The 23,210-nt window shown below is 36.1% G+C and overlaps 1 protein-coding gene across 1 annotated transcript; it reads left to right on the plus strand.

Moving 5' to 3' along the window:
* Positions 1-567: 567 nt before the first annotated feature.
* Positions 568-1,811, plus strand: LOC114274582 (uncharacterized). The gene has a single exon (XM_028216544.2). It carries the CDS (start codon positions 751-753, stop codon positions 1,522-1,524), a length of 774 nt encoding a protein of 257 aa, XP_028072345.2. The 5' UTR covers positions 568-750; the 3' UTR covers positions 1,525-1,811.
* Positions 1,812-23,210: the final 21,399 nt, after the last annotated feature.

Below are 23,210 nucleotides of genomic sequence, written 5' to 3' on the forward strand. Positions count from 1 at the left end.
CCACCGTAGTCGCCTCACCTCATGGCCAAACCTGGTCCCACCTTTGTTGGGTAGTTAGGAGACAAGAGGTGATGTCTCTGTTGCCAAGAACAATATGTAAATAATGTCATATTGTATTTTAGGGCTGTGAAATTCATATATTATCACTATAACATATAAGAGTTTTAGAAATTAAATGTTTTGGTCTCTAAAAATAAAAATTTTATTATAAAAGATATTTGAAGACTAATTTTCATCGTCACGAGGATAGTTGCTAAAAAATCGTTTTGAAAAGTTAAAAATAAGACTTTTAGCGACAAAATTTTGAAAATGTCACTAATAAATAGATTTTTAGAGACAAAATAATTTGGTCTAAAAAATAATTTATTTTTTGAGACAAAAAATTTGGTTCCAAAAAAATAATAATTCATCACTAATATCTAATTTTCATTGCTAAAAATATAATAATAATATTTTTGGCAACAAAAATATTTGATTTCTAAAAGATAATTTTATTCTTAAATTTTGATTTTTAAAATCTTAATTTTTTTTTTTTTTGTAGTGTATCTTTTATGACATGATTCACATGGATACCAATATGCTCATTTTGCATTATCCCAAACATCAAAAGGCATAATTCCTTCTACTTGCTTAGACACCAAGCCAACTTGTAATCCCCAATTACAAATGCTAAACCCACAGTTCAAGGAACTTTATATAGATAGGGTCACCTGAGTTCTTTTTGCTTGTGCCTTGGCTATAACCAAAACCATGAAATATGGCGAAATTTCTCACTTTAGCAATCCCAAACACAAGCCTTACTTTGATCGCACCGACTTTCCATTCAAGTGTGATGGCTGCAAGGAAGTCGGCATAGGCCCCCACTACAAGTGCACCGCTTGTGACTACGATCTCCACACCCAATGCCACCACGCTCTCCTCTCCTCACCTTCTTTGTCCCACCCTTTCTACACCAAATGCTCGTTTCGATTCCTCCAACGCCCCCCTGGCAGCATCCCCCGCTACTGCAATGCGTGTGAGAAGGATGTGGGGGGCTTTGTCTACCATTGCACTGCTTGCGGGTTTGACCTCCACCCCTGTTGCGCAAAGCTCCCCATGGTGCTCGATGACGGTGAAGTGAAGTTGTACCTGTATAGGAAGGTTAGCGCGTCATGTCTAAGGTGTGGAAGGAAAGGGAGGAGTTGGAGCTACCGATCCGGGTGCAAGAAGTACAATCTTCATGTTGCTTGTGTGAAGGAGATGGTGGTGGAGAATTGGCAAGAGATATGTTCAGGGCAAGGAGGAGGAGAAGGAGGGAATAATAGAAGTGCTATTCTTGAAACAACAGGTAATCCTACTAGGAAGTTGGAGAGTGGAATTCCTAACTTGAAAAGCACTATTCAGACCCATCAGCAGAAAAGTAAAGGTAAAGGGAATAAGTATTGTGGCGTCGCTGGTTTGGCTTTACAATTTGTTGTGTCAGCCATTCTTGGTGACCCTACTACTCTCATTGCTGGTGTTGTTGGTTACTTGTTGTCCAAATAGTTACGTGTTTTAGTTAAGCAATGGACGTCTTTGGTAAGATAAGGAATATAGAAATTGGTCACGAAATCAGAGATACAAAATATGAATGGATGGACAAGATTATTCAAAAGTGAACCCTACCATAAAATTGGGTGATATCTTATCCATTCATGTATATTACGTGTTTTTTTCTTTTCGTGTGCTTAATTTCTGTATTCATAACAGAATTGTAAATAAAATTCTTACTGAATACAAAAATATTGGAACTCATATTTAATAAATTAATAAATACACGTGAAGCTTATCTACTTTTAAAAGGTCTGACAAGAAATTTGTTTGTATATTTGGTTTGATTTTCCGAAACTATTTTCAAATTTTTTTTTTTTGAAAATATAGAAATTAGTTTGACGAAAATATACATCAACAAGATTTTTAAATTTTTTAAAAGTATTTTTGTCTCCTAATAGATAAAATTATACAAAAATGATAAGTGTTTTAATTTTTTTTCACCAAATTAATTTTTTAAAAATAAATTTTAAAAATCAAATCAAACAGAGACAAAGCTGTTTGATTTTGTAAATGCTGGACAAAGGTCCATTTGCTTCTAATTAATGCAACTTGCAACACTGCTTGTAAAAATGTCTTTTATTCGATTCAGGTTTATCAAAGAAACAAAACCACCAAAATGCTTGAAACTGCGAATTCATTTCTAGCTCAATTTGAGCACAAGTTTCTGGTATATTGATCCTTAATTAACAAAGGGAGTTGAACTAGGTGGAGACTGAATTCTCAAATTGGTGAAAGTGAATATAAAAAGTTTTAGAAAAGCCATTAATGATTAAATTAAAAAAATAAATATATATTTTAGCCTCGTTTAATTTAAATTTGATTTTAGTCTCTAGTTCTAAATTGAACAATTTGATCATTACACTTTAAATCCAAATTCAATTTAGTCATTTCGTCTAAATTTGAAATTAAAATTAACAATTTTGGGATACTTTTCAATATTCTAATATGATACATAGAAAAAAATTAACGAAAATTTAGACAGAATGGCCAAATTGAAATTGGACGTAAAGTGTAGGACCAAATTGTTCAATTCAAGACTACAAAAACTAAAGTAAAATTTGGATAAAACTATAGAGGTGGAAAATATAATTAACTCAAAAAATTACTCACAAATTGTTTTTCAAAGGAGTTGGGTTGTCCCTAATCTTTATGTTGTGTTTAGTTTATAAATTTGAGGAGAGATTTGGAAGAAAAAAAAGAATAAAAATAAAAAAGGGATGAAATATGAATAAAATATAACTATATTTCACCTATATTTCACATACTTTTTCTCTTTTTCTTTTTAAATCCTTCTCTAAATCCATGAATAAAATACAGTCTCAAAGGACTTAACCATGGAATTGGTAATTTTGTTGTTCCTTATGGCATAAAGTGATGTAGATGAGATTTTATTATTCTTATATTTTAATTTTATTTATGTTGGCATTATTATTTTATTAGAAATCCTCTATTTAGTACATAATCATAAAATTATTATATTTCTTAAATTGTGTTGATGTAGTTAATTTTTTTTATTTTATTAGTTTCTATTACAGTTTCTTGTTTTCTAAGAATTAAGTTAATTATAAATAATTGTTATAAGTTTTAGGGTAAAAATAGTTTTAATTAATAATATATAATTTTGTTGAGAGATTTCTCTTATTTTCCTAATTTTAACAATCTTAAGATTTAACAAATTTGTAGAAGAGTTGTGAGGTTCTTTGTTTCTTCACATTCTGCTCTTTACGTTTTCATCCATGTATCAATTGGTATCAGAGCTTGGACTTGATTCCTAATCGATCATCATTGTTTGAGAAGCTTATGCTGGTAGTTGACAAGCCAATGTTGAAGATGTGTATGAATGCGATCAAGTTGCCCAAAATGCTCAACTGGAGGTGTCATGTTCTAATTTCTAAAAAATCTAATTGAATAAAATAAATTATTTTCTTTATTTGAAATATGGAAATATAATTCATTTTAAGAAGTATATGAGATGAGAGGGGAATTTATATTGAGGAATTTGGGCTGAGCTAAATCGGGCTATTGTTTTGGGCTGAGCTATAAGTTGGTTATGCTATTTATATTCAGGTGGGTGAAACAGTAAGCATTGGCAAACTGGGCAATCGTCTCACGCGCGTTTGACCGAGCACAATGGGTTTAGCTTACTAGTTATAATGCCGGGCTGAGTCAGCGTGTGGTAAAGAGGTGTGTCGAGCTAGGCATGCTCAACGTGTTGTTTAACTAGGTTCTTGGTGCTAGCAAGGCTCAACTAGTTACGGAATGGGCGAGCAATCGGACTGGAGGTTTGCTCGATTACCTGCCAATGAGTTGTGCTACTTCACTTTCTTTAGTCTTGAGGGTGTTAAAGGGTGGGTATTATCATTTAGGAAGATGAGTCCTAGTAGGATTCTATGAAGAGGAATTAGAGTCCTACTATAACCTAAAAAGAGGTAATGTAATTCTATTCTCAAGATTCAAGAGCTTTTTCTCATATTGATCTTGAGTACTAACTTAAGCATCAAAGAGGTTTTGTAGCACACACCCACTTGTAAGCTCACGTGTTCTTGTGATTTCAGGCCATACAACATCATTTAGAAGAGTGCGAGCTTGATTACCAGGATTATACAAGCGACGATTATTTCGTACTCGTATAATTGGCGGCATTTGTGGGAAGTACGTAGAACAAACCTTTTGATCAAGCTCTTCTAAGAGATTTTAATGGCGAACAATAAAGTCCTTCTACTCTCCCCCGTCGATGGCTAGACTCCTGAGGCCAATAGAAGGTACGGAGATTTGCCGCATGTTGATCCAATACAAGATTTAGGTGTTCAGCCCAAATAGGGCCTCACAGAGATGCGCAACAAGCGCTTTCATTCTCCTACACGTTTTCTAACCCTAGAAGAACATTAACAACAAAGAACGTCTAATGCCCAAGGTTTGGAGAACAAAGTCATGGAGCACGACGAGACAATGAGAAAGATGGTAGTGGATATGGAGCTTCTAAAGTGCTAGGTGAAGGGAAAAGGTGTCACTAGGATCGAAATTTGTGATGAGCACACTTGATCTCATCATTCTGGGGACCAGAACAAACATCCTACGCCAGTGCTTTCTGATAGCAGGAGAAGCCATATGAAAGGTGATTCTTAGTCGCATTCTCAAAGGTCACATTCATATCATTCAAGGTTTAAGAGATCTAGGATTGTGAGATCCTATTCGCAAGAGAGCAGTTATCACCCCCCGCATTCTTATCAGACATCATCTTACTATTCAAAATCAGAGGACTTAAGGACTATCCTCTACGAAAGGGCTCAAAGGAGGTATGTAGCCTAAGCGAACCCTCCTCGAAGGGTGCCAACTTTGCAGAGGCTGATGTCCAAGACACGTGGTAGTGTTGAGGTAGCAACGCCAATGCCATACATTGTTCATATGCTAGTGGACAGAGAGTCGACAAGATTACACAGTACGCTGCTCTCACCAGAATCGAGAACACATCACTTCCAACAGGTTTCAACCAGCTGAAGTTTATTTTTTATCTACGATGGGAAGTCGGATCCTTACATGCACCTTAGCCATTTCGACAAGTCATGACTATTCACAGGAGGAACAATGCTTTAATGTGCATCTTGCTTTCGCCAAGCCTAGGGGATTTAGGCATGACTTGGTTTGAAAAATTGCCTGAAGGTAACATTGCCACTTGGGCGCAACTTGCAAAGGCATTTGTACCAGATTCAAAACAATCACAAAGACACACAAGGAGGTTGAACTCTTGGTGGCTATTGATATGGGACCTCAAAAAACTTTGAAGTCATACAATGATAGATATTGGGATACATTAAATGAAATTGGCGAATGCCTTTCTAACCTAGCTATTGCCCAATATAATCGAGGTTTTCTAATCAAAAATAGATTTAGAAACTCACTAACGATGATGCCCTCCTAACCATGGAGGCATTGATGGAAAAGTCAACCAGCACATAAGGGTTGAAGAAGATGTTACCAGCATAAAGGTAAAGACCAGCACATCAGTGGCGGGCAAAAAGACTTTAGCTAAAGTTAACACGGTTGGGAAGAATGGAAAGTAAGGCAAAAACTACTACAAAATCCGCAATAACAACAGCCAAGCTAATCCACATTTGAACGATGAAGATCAAAAATCAAAACAATATTCAAAAAGCCCATCTACTGTATCCTTAGTGAGATTCGAGACGGGCCTTATGTTCGGTGGCTAGAGGGTCTATGACAAAAAGTATTATTGCCCTTATTATGATGAAAGGCACTCGATTGAAGATTGTGTGCCGCTTAAATAACACTTGGAAGGGTTGGTGGCAGCAGGACACTTAGATCACTTCATTGAGGGTAAAGCCAGGGAAGCCGTCCAAAATCAAGACATGCCAAATAGAATGCCACTTAATGCCCCTTCTCAAGGAGTTATCAACGTGATCCATGGGATCATTGGCCTGAGCGAGTCTGTGAGCTCTGAGGCATGATTAAGAAGGATGAACCCAAGAGGGAAGTACTCAGTGTCAGTCGACTTTCAAGAAGGAAAAGACGGAAGAGAACAACGTGATATCTTTCTTTGACAAAGACTTGGCGAGACTTCAAAATCCCCATAACGACGTGCTAGTGGTAACTCTGCATGTCAATGATTTTGATATCAAGAGGATCTTGATCGACCAGGGTAGCTCCGTTGAGATCATGTACTACGATGCCTTCAAACAACTTAAGTTAGATGAAAGAGACTTGGCACCTGTCATGTCTCCTTGGTCAGCTTCAATTCAATGCCCTAATGGTAGGTTGGTAAGATCATATTGCCAATCAAGGCGGGTTCGGTGGTTAAACAAGTGGAGTTTTGGGTGAACTCGAATCACCCATATCCTTCAAACTGAAGTTGTACAGAACTTCGAATCACGACTGTGTTCTTCGTCAACTAGGGTTAGCTATGAACTAGAACTTGAATCAAGGAGAGAGAGCTTCAAATTCCAGCGTCAATCAAAAGCCAAACACGAATCGCAACTTAGTGGACTTGAATCTGCGAAGTCTGATGAAGGCTCCAAATCAGGTGTGTGAGTTCCATGGTGTTGAATTTAGATGAGAAACCACTTAGATTATGAGGTAATAGGATCAAAATCTTTGCTCTAATACCAAATGATTATGAGTCCAATCAAGAATGAGAGAGAATTTAGAGAGATAAATATCTCAATCAATCAATATTCAATCTAAAAGTTGGTTACAAAATAGTTATGACTCCTCTAGATATAGGCTATATTTTCTCATCACTAACTATCACATGCCAAGCACATGATATCCTACATCACTTTGTGTTTATTGCTCGAGCGGTGGAATGATCACTCAAGCGGCCTGTTCGAATTAGTGTTCACTGCTCGAGCGGTCTGTTCGAGGCAACAGATTTAAAAGTCGATCTAAACTCATTTTTCTCTCTTTTTCATACCCTTTCTCTCTCAAGCACCCATTTTCGAAACCCTAACCCTAACTCTAAAACACTTGATTTCTCTTGATTTTACCAAAGATCCACCCTATATCCTTCAAGAAAGTTAAAGAACAAGTGTAGTTCAAGGATCCAACCGGTCGTTTGTGATTTCATTGTTTGGAGTTGCGTTCTTATCATTCGTCATCAATCTTGAGGTAAGGGTACATTTAAATTGATATATCTTTGATTTGGGACATATATGTGGGATTTTCTTAGTTAGATAGATATATGAGAGGATTTTGTTATATAACTGGAATTGAGGAATAAAAAGGGGTTATACTCAATGTTTTGGAAAAATTTATGTATATCCTTATTGATTGTTATTATTAGTGGTGAATATTGACTCTTTATCTGCAAAGAAGGGGAAAATCCCAAATTTTTTAAAACCCTAATTTTCAAAATTGGTTTGATGAAGGGTTTGGCCAAATTGACTAACCATGAAATTGGATGAATAACCTTAACAATGGCATTGGACATGAGATTATAGAACTATCTTGGACTTATGCATACGTTAATTTATAAATGTGAGATTATGGAGTTAAAGAATTTTGTTGTTTATATTATGTATTGTTGTAAATTGGGCAAACCATAGGAAATTGGGATTTGGAAATTCATGCATCATGTGTATCACATCTTTCTTTTTTAATTTAAATTGTGGATGTTGGAAAGTTTTGGAGGGGTAAATAGCGTATAAGTCAGGGTAACGAATCGGGTTTTAGAAATGAGTTATGTATTGTATAATTGGTACCCGTACGTGGAGTCAAGGTGACCAATTGCCTTGTCTTGAGCACATCGTTGGACGAATGTAGGTAAAGGTTTTAAGTTATCCACGAGCTCACCGTTTTTAGAGTCGGAAAATGTGGAAAAATATGGTTTTGGGTGTAAACGAGCTTGCTATTTCAGAAGTCGGCAAATATGCAAGGGAAAGGTTTTAGGTGCCTAACAACCCGCCGTTGTTGGAGTTGGCTAATGTGGGATTATTTTTAGTAATATACATATACATATATATATATATATATATGTATGTGTGTGTGTGTGTGTGTGTGATTTATGACTCTTTCTTGTGATGTCATAGCGTATTTACACCCCATGGTTTTGGTTAAAACATGTGTTGGCATCATGCATTTAGCATTATGTTTTGAAAAGGAAAAGACTTGGATTTTTCTCATCCCTTACATGGTCTAATCATATGTATCTCGATTAATTATATATCTTGTTAATGGTATTTCTTACTGGGCAATAGTTCACCTCAAAACTAACAACCTTTTAGGAAATGATACTGTGGTGCCGCCAAAGTGAATTGGCATTGGATGTGCTTTTTGAAAGGGAGCACGAAGGCTCTATGAATGTTTTATGTTGAAGCTCTGAGCTATTTTTGTGTTTGGGACAAAAGTCCAATTTTTGTGTAACCAAAGGAATTTTTGTGTAACCAAAGGAAATCCTTGTGAAGGCGTTCGCCATTAAGGCATTTTATTTTAAAATCTCTAATTTCTTGAACTATTAGATATTTCTGAATGTAAATGAACAATAATGTAATCACTTGAATAGTTCAATCGGAAAGATGTTATTTTTGAAGCATGGACTATACTATTTAATGATTTATCTTAATTTAAAGTCAGATTTGATTATTATTATAATGCTTGAAATTGAGAAAACATTTTGGGGTGTTACATAGTGTTTGTGTGTAAATCATCATTAAAAAAATTATATTGATATGATAACCGTAGTCGTATAATTTCATTATATTTGTCTTCAAAAAAAAAAATTGACAATAAATTTTCAAAATCATACTTGGCATCGTTTTTTAAAGACAAATATGATGAAATTATGAAACTATACTTATTGGATCAATATTTTTTTTAAAAGGATGACTTACACACAACTTCTCAAAAAAAATAAACGATTTGGATCATCGAAGTGAGACTCACGATGAGTTCAAATCTAAATTTGGATGGTTCAAACCTCTGGGAAGACTGGAGACAATCCAACTCCTTTTCAAATTTGGATTATTCCTACATATTTCTATAATTTGATAAATTACACGTTTACTTTTATAGTTTGACTGAAATTTTATTTGTCTCTATTGTTTCAAATTGAACGAAAATAATTTACCATTTTTAGTTTACAGAAAATATTAAACATGTTTATGTTTAATTTTGGTAAAAATGAAAATAAAGAACATGCTTTATACACACCTGTCTTAAAATTTTATTTTGAAAAGAAGTGAAATGAGTTACTTGCAAGAGATGATTGTTGATGGTTAAAAATAGTGGACATACATGATTGTCCTGCACCAAAGGTGGTTGCCACTAGTAGGAGGTGGTTGGTGGTGGCCAGGAGTGATTTTCAACAAGAGATGATGGCAAAGATAGTTATTACTGGTGGATGGGAGTGACTGGAGGAGGTCATCATCAACTATGGGTGTTGGTAGTGATGAGAAGATAGTGGTTATAATAAATTGGAGAAAGAGCGAGGGCAAATTTAAACAAGCGAAATAAACTTTATTGTAGTTACAAAAATTTAATAAATTTTGTAAATTGTATACAATTTTTTTGAAAAAAAAAATCAAATAAATTTTTATTTACAACTTTTAAACATTCTATAACAAATAAAAAATTATAAATATTAATATTATCAAACAAGTCCAAATATTCCTATAAATTGGTTGAAATGGTTTTACATGGACGGGCCAAAAGATTTTGCTTTCCGTCCTTAGGAATTTTCTTATTACTATCCTAATTACAAATCAGTCCATCAAATCATTTTCCTAGTCCCTTTCCCTCTCCTCAAGACTCCCCCTTTTCTTTCTTTTTTTGGGGTTGTTAGTGGTCACTTTATGTTTGTTTTCCTCCTTTGTAATGTCTCTTTAAACGAAACGATGATCAATTCACTCATGTTATGGATTCACAATATAACAATTTTAGATATGAACCTTCAATTATTAGACTCTCTCTTCTTTAGATGAGGCGTTTATCACAAAAAGTTCCATCTTCCACTAGCCGAAATCCAAACAAGACATGTGAGGCATGATCATGTTAAATTTCACAACACCTTCCTATTATATGTTGACATCTTCTTGTGTTTTCCATTTCTTTATTTCCATTTTCCGTTTGAAATAACAAGCTAATAAAAAGTTTAAAGCCATCCATCTTTTTCAAACCATTTTCATTTTTGTGAGAAAACAATATTTCAAAATTCAGAAATAATTTCTTAATATTTTTGTAGAAAGAAAATTTTTTTTATAAAATTATATTTGCAAATCATTTTCCTAAATAGGCCATGGCATTCCCTATAAGCATTTCCAAAGGAGGAGGTAAAAAGGCCACATAAGGTATTTTTGCTGGTAAAGCTGGTTTTCTCTTCATTCAACAAACTCTGCATCGCAAGAGGCATATACTTTGGCCCATATTCATTTTCGCTCTCCACATCTAGTTAGCCTCCATTGCTATGTAAAAGGGGTTTCTTTCTGTTGTACCCCAGAAGAGAAAAAAAGAAAAAAAAAGGAAAGGGTTTCAAGTTGTTTTGAGATCTCTGTCTCTACTTGAGGTCTTTATATCTTTGTTGCATTGCTTGTTCCAATCCATTGTTTATTTTTTAAAGTGTGATCGTGTAAAAATATTATTTAAAAAAAATTAATTATATATATTTTTAAAAAAATAAATATTTGTAAATGTCACGTGAATACTACGTGCATAAATAACATATCATAAAAAGAATATATTTTTTATAATATTTTTCTTTTAAAGAATTAATTAAGTTAGTTTGATTGATTAGCTAAATAAAGAGTATGATTGAAATGCACACTAGTTAAACTAGTTATGCTGTGTTTGATTAAGAGATTTGGCAGGAAATTTGAAAAGGGAAAGAGAAGAATTTATTTACTATATTTTATCTAATTTTACAAACTTATTTCTTTCTATTTTTAAATTTCTTCCCAAATTCCTTAATCAAACATCAGGCGAAATAATACTTTTTTTATGTGTTTTAAAAAGATATTTTACCTATCGGAGGAGAGGGATAATAGAGGGTCATGAAAAAGGATATTTTTTAGCTATCTGGCATATAATAATTGGCCATCCCTTTTGGTAGAGAGAATTAGAAATGTGTCAAACGTGAAAAAAAAAATACACACACAATATTTTTTATTACGCTAACTTATAATAAAATTATATATTTTATGATTGATATTATAATTTCTTTTATTAAAATTATACATTTTAATAATAAGATACATATGTTATACATCTCTATAGAGGTGCACACCACAGACATAGTCATGTACAGAACATACTCATTTGAATTGAAAAAAATTTACAATATTAGTTAGCCTGTTTATTTGTTTAAAAAAAAATTATAAAAACTGTGTGTCTTAGGCTTGTTTTTTAGTTTTTTTTTTTTCTTTTCGTTTTTAGTAAATTTTTTTAAAAAAATTTCAAAAAAATTTAAGTTTCTATATTCAACTCGTCAAGACAAATCGAAAATTTATAATATTTTTTTAAAAAAAAAAAAGACAAAAAAAAAGAAGTAAAAATAAGCAATATTTTTTAGTTTATTTTGACTTTTTTAATTTTTTTTTTGAAATTGTTCAAAAAATATATATTTAAAAAAGTAAAAAAATTTGATATAATTTTTTTAAAAAATCACTAAAGATAAAAAAAGCTCAAAAAAATATATGACTGATTTTTGTGTTGATAGAGTTATCCAATAATTGAAGCTTATAAAAGGCCGAAAAAAGCGGGTCCAAATATCCTTAATTTTGGTGGTTGGGATTTGACCTCAGTTGATGCTTCGTATGAAAGAAGCTTAGCTTCCACGCAGTTAAAATCACAGGACGTTTCATCCGAAATTGAAAGGAAGTTCCCATTCCCATCTGTTTTGGAAAAATAGTTAAAAATTAATTTTTTTGATATTTTTTAAAAAAAATAAAAATATGTAAAAAAAAAAAAAGATGATATGACCTAAAATAAGTTAAAAATTGACTTTTAACTATCTTTCTAAAATAACCCTAATACGACATGTCACTGTACCGATTTATATATACACAATACAAATCGATAATAAAATCAGTCATAATTTTTTTACATGAATTTTACCTACATTTATGTACGAAAATTGTGTTGGGTTCTATACATGTAGAAAAACTAGTGCTACATATTCTTAAATAAATAAACGAAACATAACAATATAAAAAGTTATTTAGAAATCTATCTAGAATTCAAAATGTGAACTAGAGGGAAATTATATAAAGGATTCTCTCAAGTTTAAATTTAAACTTGAGAGAATTTAAGAAACCTATGGAACCTACTACAAGTTCCATTTCAATAATTCAAATAATTTATTTCGTAAGGCCCTTAGCATATATCGTCTTTGGAAAACATTAGCTAACATTTTTAATTATCATCTCTGTCTCCAAAAAAAATAGATGACCAATATGTTGTTGAAAATAGACTAATCATTTTTTGGAGATAATCTATTGGTTACATATTTTATACAGACCAATCACAACTTAACACGTGACTTGAAAAGGATAATTTAGGGATTTAATGCAAGTTTCCAATCAGCGATAGACACGTGGCAAGTCATATTGGTAATAGTGGGTCAGCGTCGCATTGAAGCAGCTAGAAGGTGCGAAGTGGCGTAACTAAACGGTTACTCAAAATTCAAATTCAAATTCAAATTAAAGAGGGAAGCTTAACTGCAAAGAAGACGTCATGGGAGCAGAATGTTCAGGGCCATAATCGAAGATCGTGGAAGTGCATACGGTTGGAAGTCTACTTCGACGGTTACCATTGGGAAGTATAAATAGAGAAGAAGGCCCCAGAATGAGGGCCCCAGAATGAGGGACCCAGGCTCAAATTCAAAAAATCAGTTTATTTACTTCTTATTTCCTTTCTAGTTTTACATTTCCAGTTCTTTACATTTTTAGCACTTCGATTCTTGTACTGCACTTCATTTCATGGGAGTAGTTTCAAGTAGTCGTTACTGTAAACCTTTTCAAGACTGGATTGTTTCATTGTAAGTTCCTATTTACTCAATGAAATTCAGTTTCTGAATCGTTCTGTTCTTATTATTTCTTATAAATTTCTCCTAAAACAAGCTACCAGTAAAAGTCCTCTTCATTAAGGTTGAAAGAACTTCAACACAATCGTCTGATAATTGGTTGGCAATTAAAATTCAGTAAGGATTGATTGATCTTTACTGGCACGCTTAAATTTATACAATTAACCTTCGAAAGCCAAAAAAATCAACATATATTTTTTGACAAGCCCAGTGGGACTATTATAATGGCTAGACGTAGAGCAAGAGGAGAAAATGAACGCCTAGAAGAAAGTGTGGAAAAAGAGGTAGAAGTGCCTAACTCAGAGGATAATGTAATGGATGCACCTATTCCATCAGATCCTCCACAAATGGTCGAACAGACCAGCACTTCAGAATATACAACACATGCCTAACATACTAGACAGGGCCATGATACTGGACCTTCAACTGTCCCTTCTACCCAACCAATAAATCCATAGGGAGGTTTGGTAGATGCTATGGGACAACAACTAATGTATACAATGGAAAAATGAGCAACATCCTTTTTAGATCGAATGAACTCTTATCAACCAACTGTTGCAAGACAGACTGAAGAGAATGAAAATTCCCTTCAACATAGACTGGCTCAAGACAAACAGCCTATGCAAAGTAATGGACAAGCTAATAGTCAGACTAGTAATCAAAACCATGAGAGAATGTCACATGTGCCTCAGTCATGGTACGAAGCTCCTTCGAGACCACTAACAAACCAAAATGTACCATTGACTACTAGAGAAACAATACAAATTGGTGGTTATGGGCCAACACAAGGGAATGGTATAAGGATGTTTTCAAATCCTATGTTCGAAGCCATACCTGGCACACGCGTTTCTACTAATTCTGTGTTTGAATTTGCACCCAGGGGGTTGGAAGGATTTCCTGTGGTTGGAAGAGAAATAACACATGTTCCTCCTCCTGTAGCCTTTCGTAGGGCCTTTCCCAGGACAAATTCCAAGAGGTCAGCTATACCTTCAACAACAACTAGTACAACAAGGACAACTAGTCTTGAACGTACCAATATATGAACCAAGAAGCCCTTAGGCACATGGAGTTCTTCCAAACCCTGTGTTTGTTCCTCTAATAGTGGTTTAACTAGCACAAAACATGGTTCCAAGGGACCAAATTGCTGATCTTGTTAGAGAAATGTGTGGACCTATAGCTCGGCGGGTCCAAACTCCAGTATACAGAAAACCTTACCTAGAGTGGATAGATAGGGTGCATGAAGATCCAAGGTGGTTAAGAATACCATATTTTGTCCTCTTTTATGGGAATGGAAACTTGTCAACAGTAAAACACATCATTAGGTTTACAGGCCAGTGTGGTGAGTTCGCCAATAATGATTACATGAAACTGAGACTCTTTCAAAACTCTTTAATTGGAGTAGCCTTCATATAGTATATAAACCTTACACTTGGCTTTATCCAAACTTAGCAGCAAATGAAGGAAGTTTTTCATGCCCAATTTTTTCAAACAGAACCTGCGGTTTCTATGGCAGACTTGGCAAGATTGAGCCAAAGGCCTAATGAGAAGGCTGCTCAATTTATTGCCAGATTTAAAAGGGCACGAAACAAATATAGGGTCATGCTACCTGAGCCTGAATTTGTAAGATTGGCTCAAAATGGGTTGGAGTTTAAGTTTCGAAAAAAGTTTGATTCAACTGAGTATTGAGACTTAGTAGAATTAACCTATAAAGTATCTAGATATGAAACTTTACTTAAGGAAGAACAAGATCGAAGTAATGCATCATATAAGACCTACTATAGGGACTCTAACTATGAAATTGATGCAGCAGAGATCGTAGGAAAAGAACCTATGACCTGTGAGGCATTAATTCAGAAAGACAGTACAATAGACCAACAGTTTAAAAATAAAGACCTTCATAGAAAGTATTCTTTTGACATAACAAAAACAGACGGCATTTTTTATCATTTGCTTGCAACAAATTTCCTAAAGTTACCAAAAGGAGTTAAGATCCCTACCCGTGAAGAACTTAAAGGAAAACTGTACTGTAAATGGCACAATTTTTGGTCTCATTCAACTAAAAACTGTATTATTTTCCAAGACAGGATCCAAGAACAAATTCAGAAGGGGAGGCTAAGGTTTCTAACCAAGACTAAGAAAGCCATGAGAATTGACACCAACTCGTTTCTAGAGATTGGGAAGGGTGCAACCAATGTTGGCATGCCAGATTTCCAAAACCTATCATTGAAGGAATTGAAGGAAGGCACTATGAAGATGCATGTGGCTAGCCAGGCCACCTTCAAGAAGGACACCAAAAGTTCACCAGTCAATGGACAGAACTCTGCTGGCCAAAGTGGATAGCTCTAATGAAGAGATACTGGATTATGACTCCCTTGAAACAATTGTAGTGCAGAGGATGTGTCCTAGATGCAGAATGAGTTACAAATGGTTGAAGGGGCTCCTAGTTGATGGGAAACAGTATTATAAAGATGTGCAGAAGGATCGAAAGCCAGCCCACACCTACAACAGAAAGCCATATCCAACTAGTCCTAGACAACATTCATTTTTGGTTGGCTCACCAGAGACCATGATGCAGTCAAAGGGAAAGAGGCCCCTGTATGAAACCAGGCCACCTAACTATTACAGGGTGGGCAATCGACCAAAAGGGAGGCCTGAATTTGGCTCAAGACAGGGAACTAGGCCCAGTGATTGGCCTCCAAGAACTATTTCAAGGACAGTTACGAAGACAGAGGTAGCAAGCCCAGTAGCTAAAGTAGTGGGTTCATGGGTCCATAGGGTTCCAGATTGGTTTGTCATGTAGAGCAAACCTAAAGTCATACCGGCACAAAGCAAGACTTTCGAAGACAAGGGAAGGATGATCAAGCCTCTTTTGGTGGTTCCAAATTATTGGGTTTTGCTAAAAAAAACCCCAAAACAAGGGAGTTAAACATGGTTCCAGTGATTTTTAAGTTCCAAAGGAGAAAGATCTAGCGAAAGTACACTCAATATCAGAAGGACTTGAAAGAAAGTGGAGAGAGTACTTCGTTGGCACAGTCAAAAGGCCAGATAGAAGAAGGAGAAGGTTCAAGGCCTGCTCTTAAAATCAAAAAGGGTGCCAGCAGAGAGCAGTTGGCTAAAGTTCTTGCTGAACTAAAAGCCAAAGAAAGATCCATCCTAGCAGGTCTTGAAAAGGCCTTGATGGAAAGTGATAGTGAGACAGAAGGAGAAATTAAACTAGGCCAAGGGAAGGAATTGGTTGAAGATGAAATGTTCGAAGCCTTCATGGCTGAACAGACCTTCTTGGTCGAAAAGCCAACAGGAGTAGATCACAAACAAATTACTTTGAAGGAAACTACCAGCACTGAGGTACCAGAGTACAGTATGGAGGATGCCTCCCAAGCTTCCGAGTAGACTCAAATAGGAGGAGAGCAATTGTAGCTAATGGTATAGTTTGGCTCATTCCCTCCAGTACCTGTAAACATTGTATATGTGCTGCCACAGGAATTTCAAGCTAAAGATGGAAACCAAGAAGGTCAGGAAGATGACCTTATTCTAGTTTCTAGTAAAGATTCACAGGCTAGCATGATTCAAGATGAATCAGAAGTGGCGAAGCCAATGGAAACTGATGAAGAAAGTGAAGAGGTGAGCATTAACCTCTCACACCCCTTCGAGTATCCCATAACATCTATGACCCAGCACGTTAAGCCCTTGTATATCAAGGTTTACTTCGATGGGATACAAATGAACAGGGTGTTAGTGGACAATGGTGCAGCAGTGAACCTGCTTCTGAGGTCCTCTTTGAATAAGTTGGGGAAAAAAACCCCTAGGTTGATCCTAACCAGCACAACCATTGTTGGTTTTGCTGGGAATAAGCAAATGGCTCAGGGCATTTTACCCATCAACCTGAGTATGGGAACTAGAGATTGCATGACAACATTCTTTGTTATAGACAGTAATGCCAAGTATAATGCTTTGCTTGGCGGGGATTGGATCCACACCAACAAATGTGTGCCTTTCTCTTTACATTAGAAGATGATGATAGGTCTGTGTAATGGGGAAATAGAGGAAATCAATGCGGATCCGCAGTCTTTTATTGCTTGTGTTGATTTTGCTGAGGCCAAGCTATACACGGAAGGGATTGTACCACTCATTGTGTTGAGGAAGCCTAATGGAACAGCAAAAGTGACGACTGATGAGGAAGTAGCACACCTGAAACACTTAGTTCAAGAGAGTGCTGATGAAGAGTTCATCACTAAAGACGACAATGATGCCTGGTTGTAGGCAAGAAGATCGAGACCAAAAAACTAGCCCCTTGGCTTTAATCAAGTTTTCAACATTGGACGTAAAGTCAATAGTCCAGAAGGTGTAGGAATATAAGAGAGAAGCCATGGTGATTGGCTGTAATCAGGAGCAACAAAAGGCCAGATTTTTTGCTCTGGATAAATACTGAGCATTGGACATTGAAACAAAAGTCTAGGAGATGCAAGAAGAAGAAGTCTTATGGACAGATTTTGTCTATGAGGAAGAAAGCAAAGATGTTAAACCAGGAAAAGTGGGTGCAGAATAAAATGAAAAAATTATTTTGAAGGTAAAAGAAGTCAAAGAGGAAGTATCAGTAAGTGCTCAAGTGCAGGACCCTTTGGAAGAAGTTAATTTAGGGAAAGGTTTTGTGTCGCGGCCCACCTACATTAGTGCTTGGCTAAGTCATATTGATAGGAACCAATTGTTGGTGGTCCTAAAGTAATATAAGGATTGTTTTGCGTGGTCTTATAATGAACTGCCTGGACTGGATAGGTCATTAGTGGAACATAGGCTCCCTATGAGGCCTAATTTCAAGCCACACAAGCAGAAATCAAGACAGATAAGCCCTGAAGTGGTTCAAAAAGTGAAAGAGGAGATTCTTAGGCTCCTTAAGGCAGGTTTTATTAGAACAGCCATGTATGTTGAATTGTTGTCTAATATTGTGTCTGTGGTTAAAAAGAATGAAAAATGAGGGTATGCATCGATTTTAGGAATCTAAATTTGGCAACTCCAAAAGATAAATATCCCATGCCTATAGTTGATCTATTGGTGGACAGTTCAGCAGGGCACGAGATTTTTTCTATGATGGATGGGCATTCTGGTTACAACTAGATCTGCATTGCAGAGGAGGATGCCCACAAGAAAACATTTGGGTGTCCTGGGAATATTGACACCTTCGAATGGGTTCAAATGCCATTTGGTTTAAAGAATGTTGGGGCAACATATCAGAGGGTAACGAATACTATCTTTTATGACTTCATTGGTAGATACCTAAAGTGTTACATTGATAATATTGTTGTAAAGTCTCAGTCTATGGAGGAACACCTGATTCACTTGACAGCAGCCTTCGAAAGAATGAGAAAGTTCAAGTTGAAACTCAACCCTCTCAAATGTGCTTTTGGTGTATCAGCTGGAAACTTCTTGGGGTATGTAGCCAAAGCCATTATTAAGGCCAAACCTCTATCAAGTAAGAAAGAATTACAAAAATTCCTTGGTCAGGTTAATTTCCTTCGAAAATTTATTTCTAACACTATAGGGAGAACTAAAGTATTTTCTTCTCTGTTAGAGCTAAAAATTGAAGAAGAGTTTGTTTGGACAATAGACCATCAAGCTGCTTTCGAAGGAATTAAAGTCTACTTGGCCAAGCCTCCAGTGTTGATGTCACCAAGGAGAGATAAACCCTTGAAGTTATACATTGCTGCAACAGAAGATTCATTGAGAGTTTTTTTTAACTCAAGACAATGAGGAAGGCAAGAAACAAGCAGTTTATTACCTTAGTAGGTTTTTAAATTCTTATAAATGTAAATACTCACCTGTAGAAAAGTTGTGCCTCGCATTGTACTTTGCAGCAATGAAATTAAAATATTATCTTTTGCCTACTGTTGTCTTGGTAATTAAAACCACAGACTTGGTTAAATACATGTTATTTGAACCTATGCTAAGAAGAAGAATTGGAAAATGAATATTAGCTCTTTCAGAGTTTTATCTAGAATATGCCCCCCCCCCCCCAAAAAAGCAGTAAAAAGATAGGTTTTGGCTAACTTTTTGGCAAATCATCCATGTCAAACAGAAAATTCGAGAGATAATGGATCTTGGTATGGTCAATGTTGAGCCATGGCAAATGTGGTTCAATGGATTAAAAGCCAATGGTCTGATTGGAATTGGTGTTATAATTAAGTCACCACATGGGGTAGAAACCACACATGGTTTCAGAGTTGATGAAACTACTTGTTCCAATAACCAAGCTGAATATGAGGCTTTAATAATGGGACTTGAGATACTTATTCGATTATAAGCTCATGTAGTTGATATATTTGGAGATTCCCAATTGGTAATCAACCAAGTAAAAGGAATTTTCAAATGTCAAAGTGCAAGCATGTTGTCATATTATGTTGCTGCATTACATTTGCTTTCTCAGTTTCAAATAGCCAATGTGACTTATATTCCAAGATTCATGAATCACAAGGCCAATGATGTAGCCCAAAAAACCTCGAATTTCAGAAGAAAATGGGACACCCAAGTGGACATAAGTCAAGCAACATATCAAAAGTTAATACTATCTTTGGCTAAAAGGGGTATCGTGGTAGAAGTTAACCAGAATAACTTAGAACAACATGATTGGAGACATCCAATCATTCAATATTTAACTGGCCCTTCTTTGAAGGCCAGCAGAAAATTAAATTACAGTCCATGCAATATATAGTATATGGCAATGCTCTTTATAAAAGGGGAGCAGATGGATTGCTATTGGAATGTTTGCCTGGTGTGAAAATGAGACGATTGCTTTGAAGGCATTCATATTATTGGCCAACCATCCTTAAATATTGCACAGAATATGCAAAGTGATGTCAAGCATGCCAAAAGCATGACATGATAAAAACACGTGCCAATAACCGATTTGCATGCAGTGATAAAGCCATGGCCATTTAGAGGATGGACAATGGATATGATAGGAAAAATATATCAACCCTTTTCGAAGTATCGTTGCTTCATTCTAGTGGCCACAGATTACTTCACTAAATGGGTTGAACCTAAGCCTTATAAGGCTGTAGATTAGACTGAAGTTATTGGATTTATCAAAGAATTAATCCATAGATTTGCCATCCCACAGGCCATAACTGTAGATAATGGAATTGTGTTTGATGGAAAGATGGTGAAATCTTTCGCAATAGAATTTGGGATTAGTCTTATTAAATCCACCCCTTATTATGTACAAGCAAATAGTTAAGCTGAATCATCTAACAAATCCTTGAAAAAATGAATATAAAGAGTTGTGGAAGACAATCCCAATGATTGACATAATTTGTTGTTAGATATGCTGTGGGCTTATAGAATTTCTCCAAGGTCAAGTACAGGGATCACTCTTTATGCCTTAGTATATGGACATGATGCAGTGTTGCCTGTAGAAATTAATATTAAGTCCTTGAGGGTAAAATGCCAAGACTAGTTAACTACTGAGCAATATTATCAAAGCATGTTATTGGAGATAGAACATGTGGATGATGCCAGAATTTTGGCATTAAACAATATCCTTTTTCAAAAGAAAAAGGCAATCAGAAGCTATAACAAGAAAGTCAAGCACATCATCTTTGATGAAGGTGACTTGCTATGGAAGACAATACTTCCAATAGGCATTATGAGTCATAAATTTGGCAAATGGTCACCTAATTGGAAAGAACCATATCAAGTTCATAGAGTCTTGCCTGGGGGAGCCTACCATCTGAGAAATCTAAATGGTTGTGTGCATCCCAAGAAAATTAATGGCAGATACTTGAAGCCTTATTATCCAACTGTGTGGGAGACACAAGAAGTGTAGAAAATGCTAAATAAAAATAATAAAAGAGCTTGAAACACTCAGATAGATAATAAAAGGTTTTCATTTCATAAAGAATTAAGTACATGCAGCCACAAATTGGCTCAAAATTTGTGCAATGTTTCAGTTGTTCCCTTATAATTGATTCTTTATTCCTAAGGGATGGGAACAACTGAATGGCTGTAGCCATGTTCTGCCTTCTGTTAGCTAGCCCTTGGTTAGTAATTTGCAGCTTTTTAGCATTTCGATGCAAGGCTAGGTTGACTGCTGTTAGCTCCTCTTCCAGTTGAACCTTCTTCTCCAAGAGTTGGGTTCGAAATTGGGAGGCGTAGGAATTGTCCCTTTAATTCAAACACCTCAGTATGTATGTGGGAGACAAACTCCTTATCTTTCAGCAGTTTCTCTTCTGCAACTTTAGCCATCTGGCAGATATTGACATAGAAATCTAAGGTGGCTACTGCCTGGGATAAGTGCCTTGAGAAGGCCATGTTGGACTGCTCGAAAACTTTACAACACTTAAGGAAACCATTTTTAATGATAGGCTTTTGTAAGGTTTCAAATGGAATCCTTGAGAATGATTACAATAGGTCTGAGCAGGTGCCCAAGTCCGCCAGAGGCAAGGAGGCTTCGGCAGTAGTGGAAGAGCTCTCAATGATCTCCAGAAGAGAATCAGGAAGGATCAATGGCTCGGTCTCATTGTTTGGTGCTCGAATTGGTGAAGATATGCCAAATAAGCTGGCCAATTAAGCCTTAAAGATGTCCATTTCTTCCTCTGGCATTATCAGCATAGAGAAGTCATTGGTTGATGGAAGAGATAGAAACATGGGGATAGGAAAAGAAGTGAAGGATTCCCCAGAAAAGTCCATGGTCCTGGCTACCAACAAGTCCTGAGAAGAGGGACTGGAACCGGATGGTAGAGAGGGAAAGCCACCAGTGTCTTTTTTGGGAGTACCAGCTACCACTAAAGATGAAGTGACAACTGGAATTCTCTCAGGTGATAAAGAGGCAGCCAAGACTATAGGAGGAGTAAAATAAGATGAGATAAAAGATAGATGGGGCAAATATGGAGTTAGGCCTAAGCAAAAGGAATGTGGGATGCTTTGCTTCAAAGAAAGAAGAGAATAAAACATAGGGAGCATAGAGCTGGGAAGTGGAAGCATCATCTGAATGGGTTCTACACTTACCGGCACTTCAGTGTTAGCCTTCCTTTTTCCTTTTGAGGTTGCCTCACGCTCTGCAAGAGTTAGGGAGGCTCCTTCATCTATATGCAAAGTAGAGGAAGCCAGTATCGAATGAGGGGTAACTGGAATGACTGTTGCTATATATCAGAAAATAAAGAGTAAATGTTAACTTTATGCTAAAATCCTGGGAAAGGAAATTATCAAAAGGGACTAAGGAAGATTACCAGCTCCAGAAGTGAAGGCTGGAGAGCTGTGAAGGACATAATACTCAGCAGTTTGCTTCTTTCTTACAGCCTTCTTTTGTAATGCATCAGCAACAACTTCATCCCTTAATATTTTATGTTGTCTCCTCTTCTCTGACCTTTAGAAGACAATAATCTCCTTGGATTGTTCATTCTCCACTACTTTTGCAGCTACCTCATGGGTAGAGTCTACAGTAAGCTCAATAGGAGAGAATGTCTTTTTCTGCTGCCTCTTCAATGGTGTTTCTTTTTCTGTTTCCTCCTCTTTTGTAAGAGTTTCAGGTGCCTCTTCTTCAGGATCAAGCAAAAGGTTTCTTTTCTTTTATTGTTGCTGCTTGCCCTTAAGAATGTTCAAAGCTTGAGCTTTCTGAGGAGAGTCTCCTTATAGAGCTCCTGCACCAAGAATAGAAGCTATAAGTAAATAAGTAAGGAATCATAAAAAGAGAAAGGGAAAATAAAAATGCATGTCTTTCTTCGAAGTAGCCCTGGTGATTCTTGGAGAAGAAGGTGAGGCAGCAGAAGTAGGCACTGAGACAACAGGAGTAGGAGCTGGGATAACAGGGGCAGTAGAGGCAGTGGTCCCAGTCTTTTTAGACTTAGCTTGAGGCGACACATCTAGCTCTACTAACAAATCCCTGGGAGAGATAGCCAGGAGCACCTCCATATTGGTTGTCCACCAATTCTGATACCTCCTCAATGCAGTGCCGTATAGAATGAATGGAGTGAACCTGAATTCGATCAAGTCTTGTATCAACTTGGAAGTTGCCTCATCCAGCCTGGTTTTGGGCACTTTCAGTTCTCTAGTTGGAAGATTGGGGTTAGTTTGGCTGAAGAGAGGGACATGAATTCCTTGAGTAAGCCCAAATTGCCTAGCA

This window comes from Camellia sinensis, chromosome 3 (assembly GCF_055761805.1).
Source record: "Camellia sinensis isolate YWXY chromosome 3, ASM5576180v1, whole genome shotgun sequence".
Taxonomy (NCBI): Eukaryota; Viridiplantae; Streptophyta; class Magnoliopsida; order Ericales; family Theaceae; genus Camellia; species Camellia sinensis.

Bases quoted from the DNA above. Each gene is read 5' to 3' on its own strand.
- LOC114274582 (XM_028216544.2), top strand. From the start codon at position 751: ATGAAATATGGCGAAATTTCTCACTTTAGCAATCCCAAACACAAGCCT.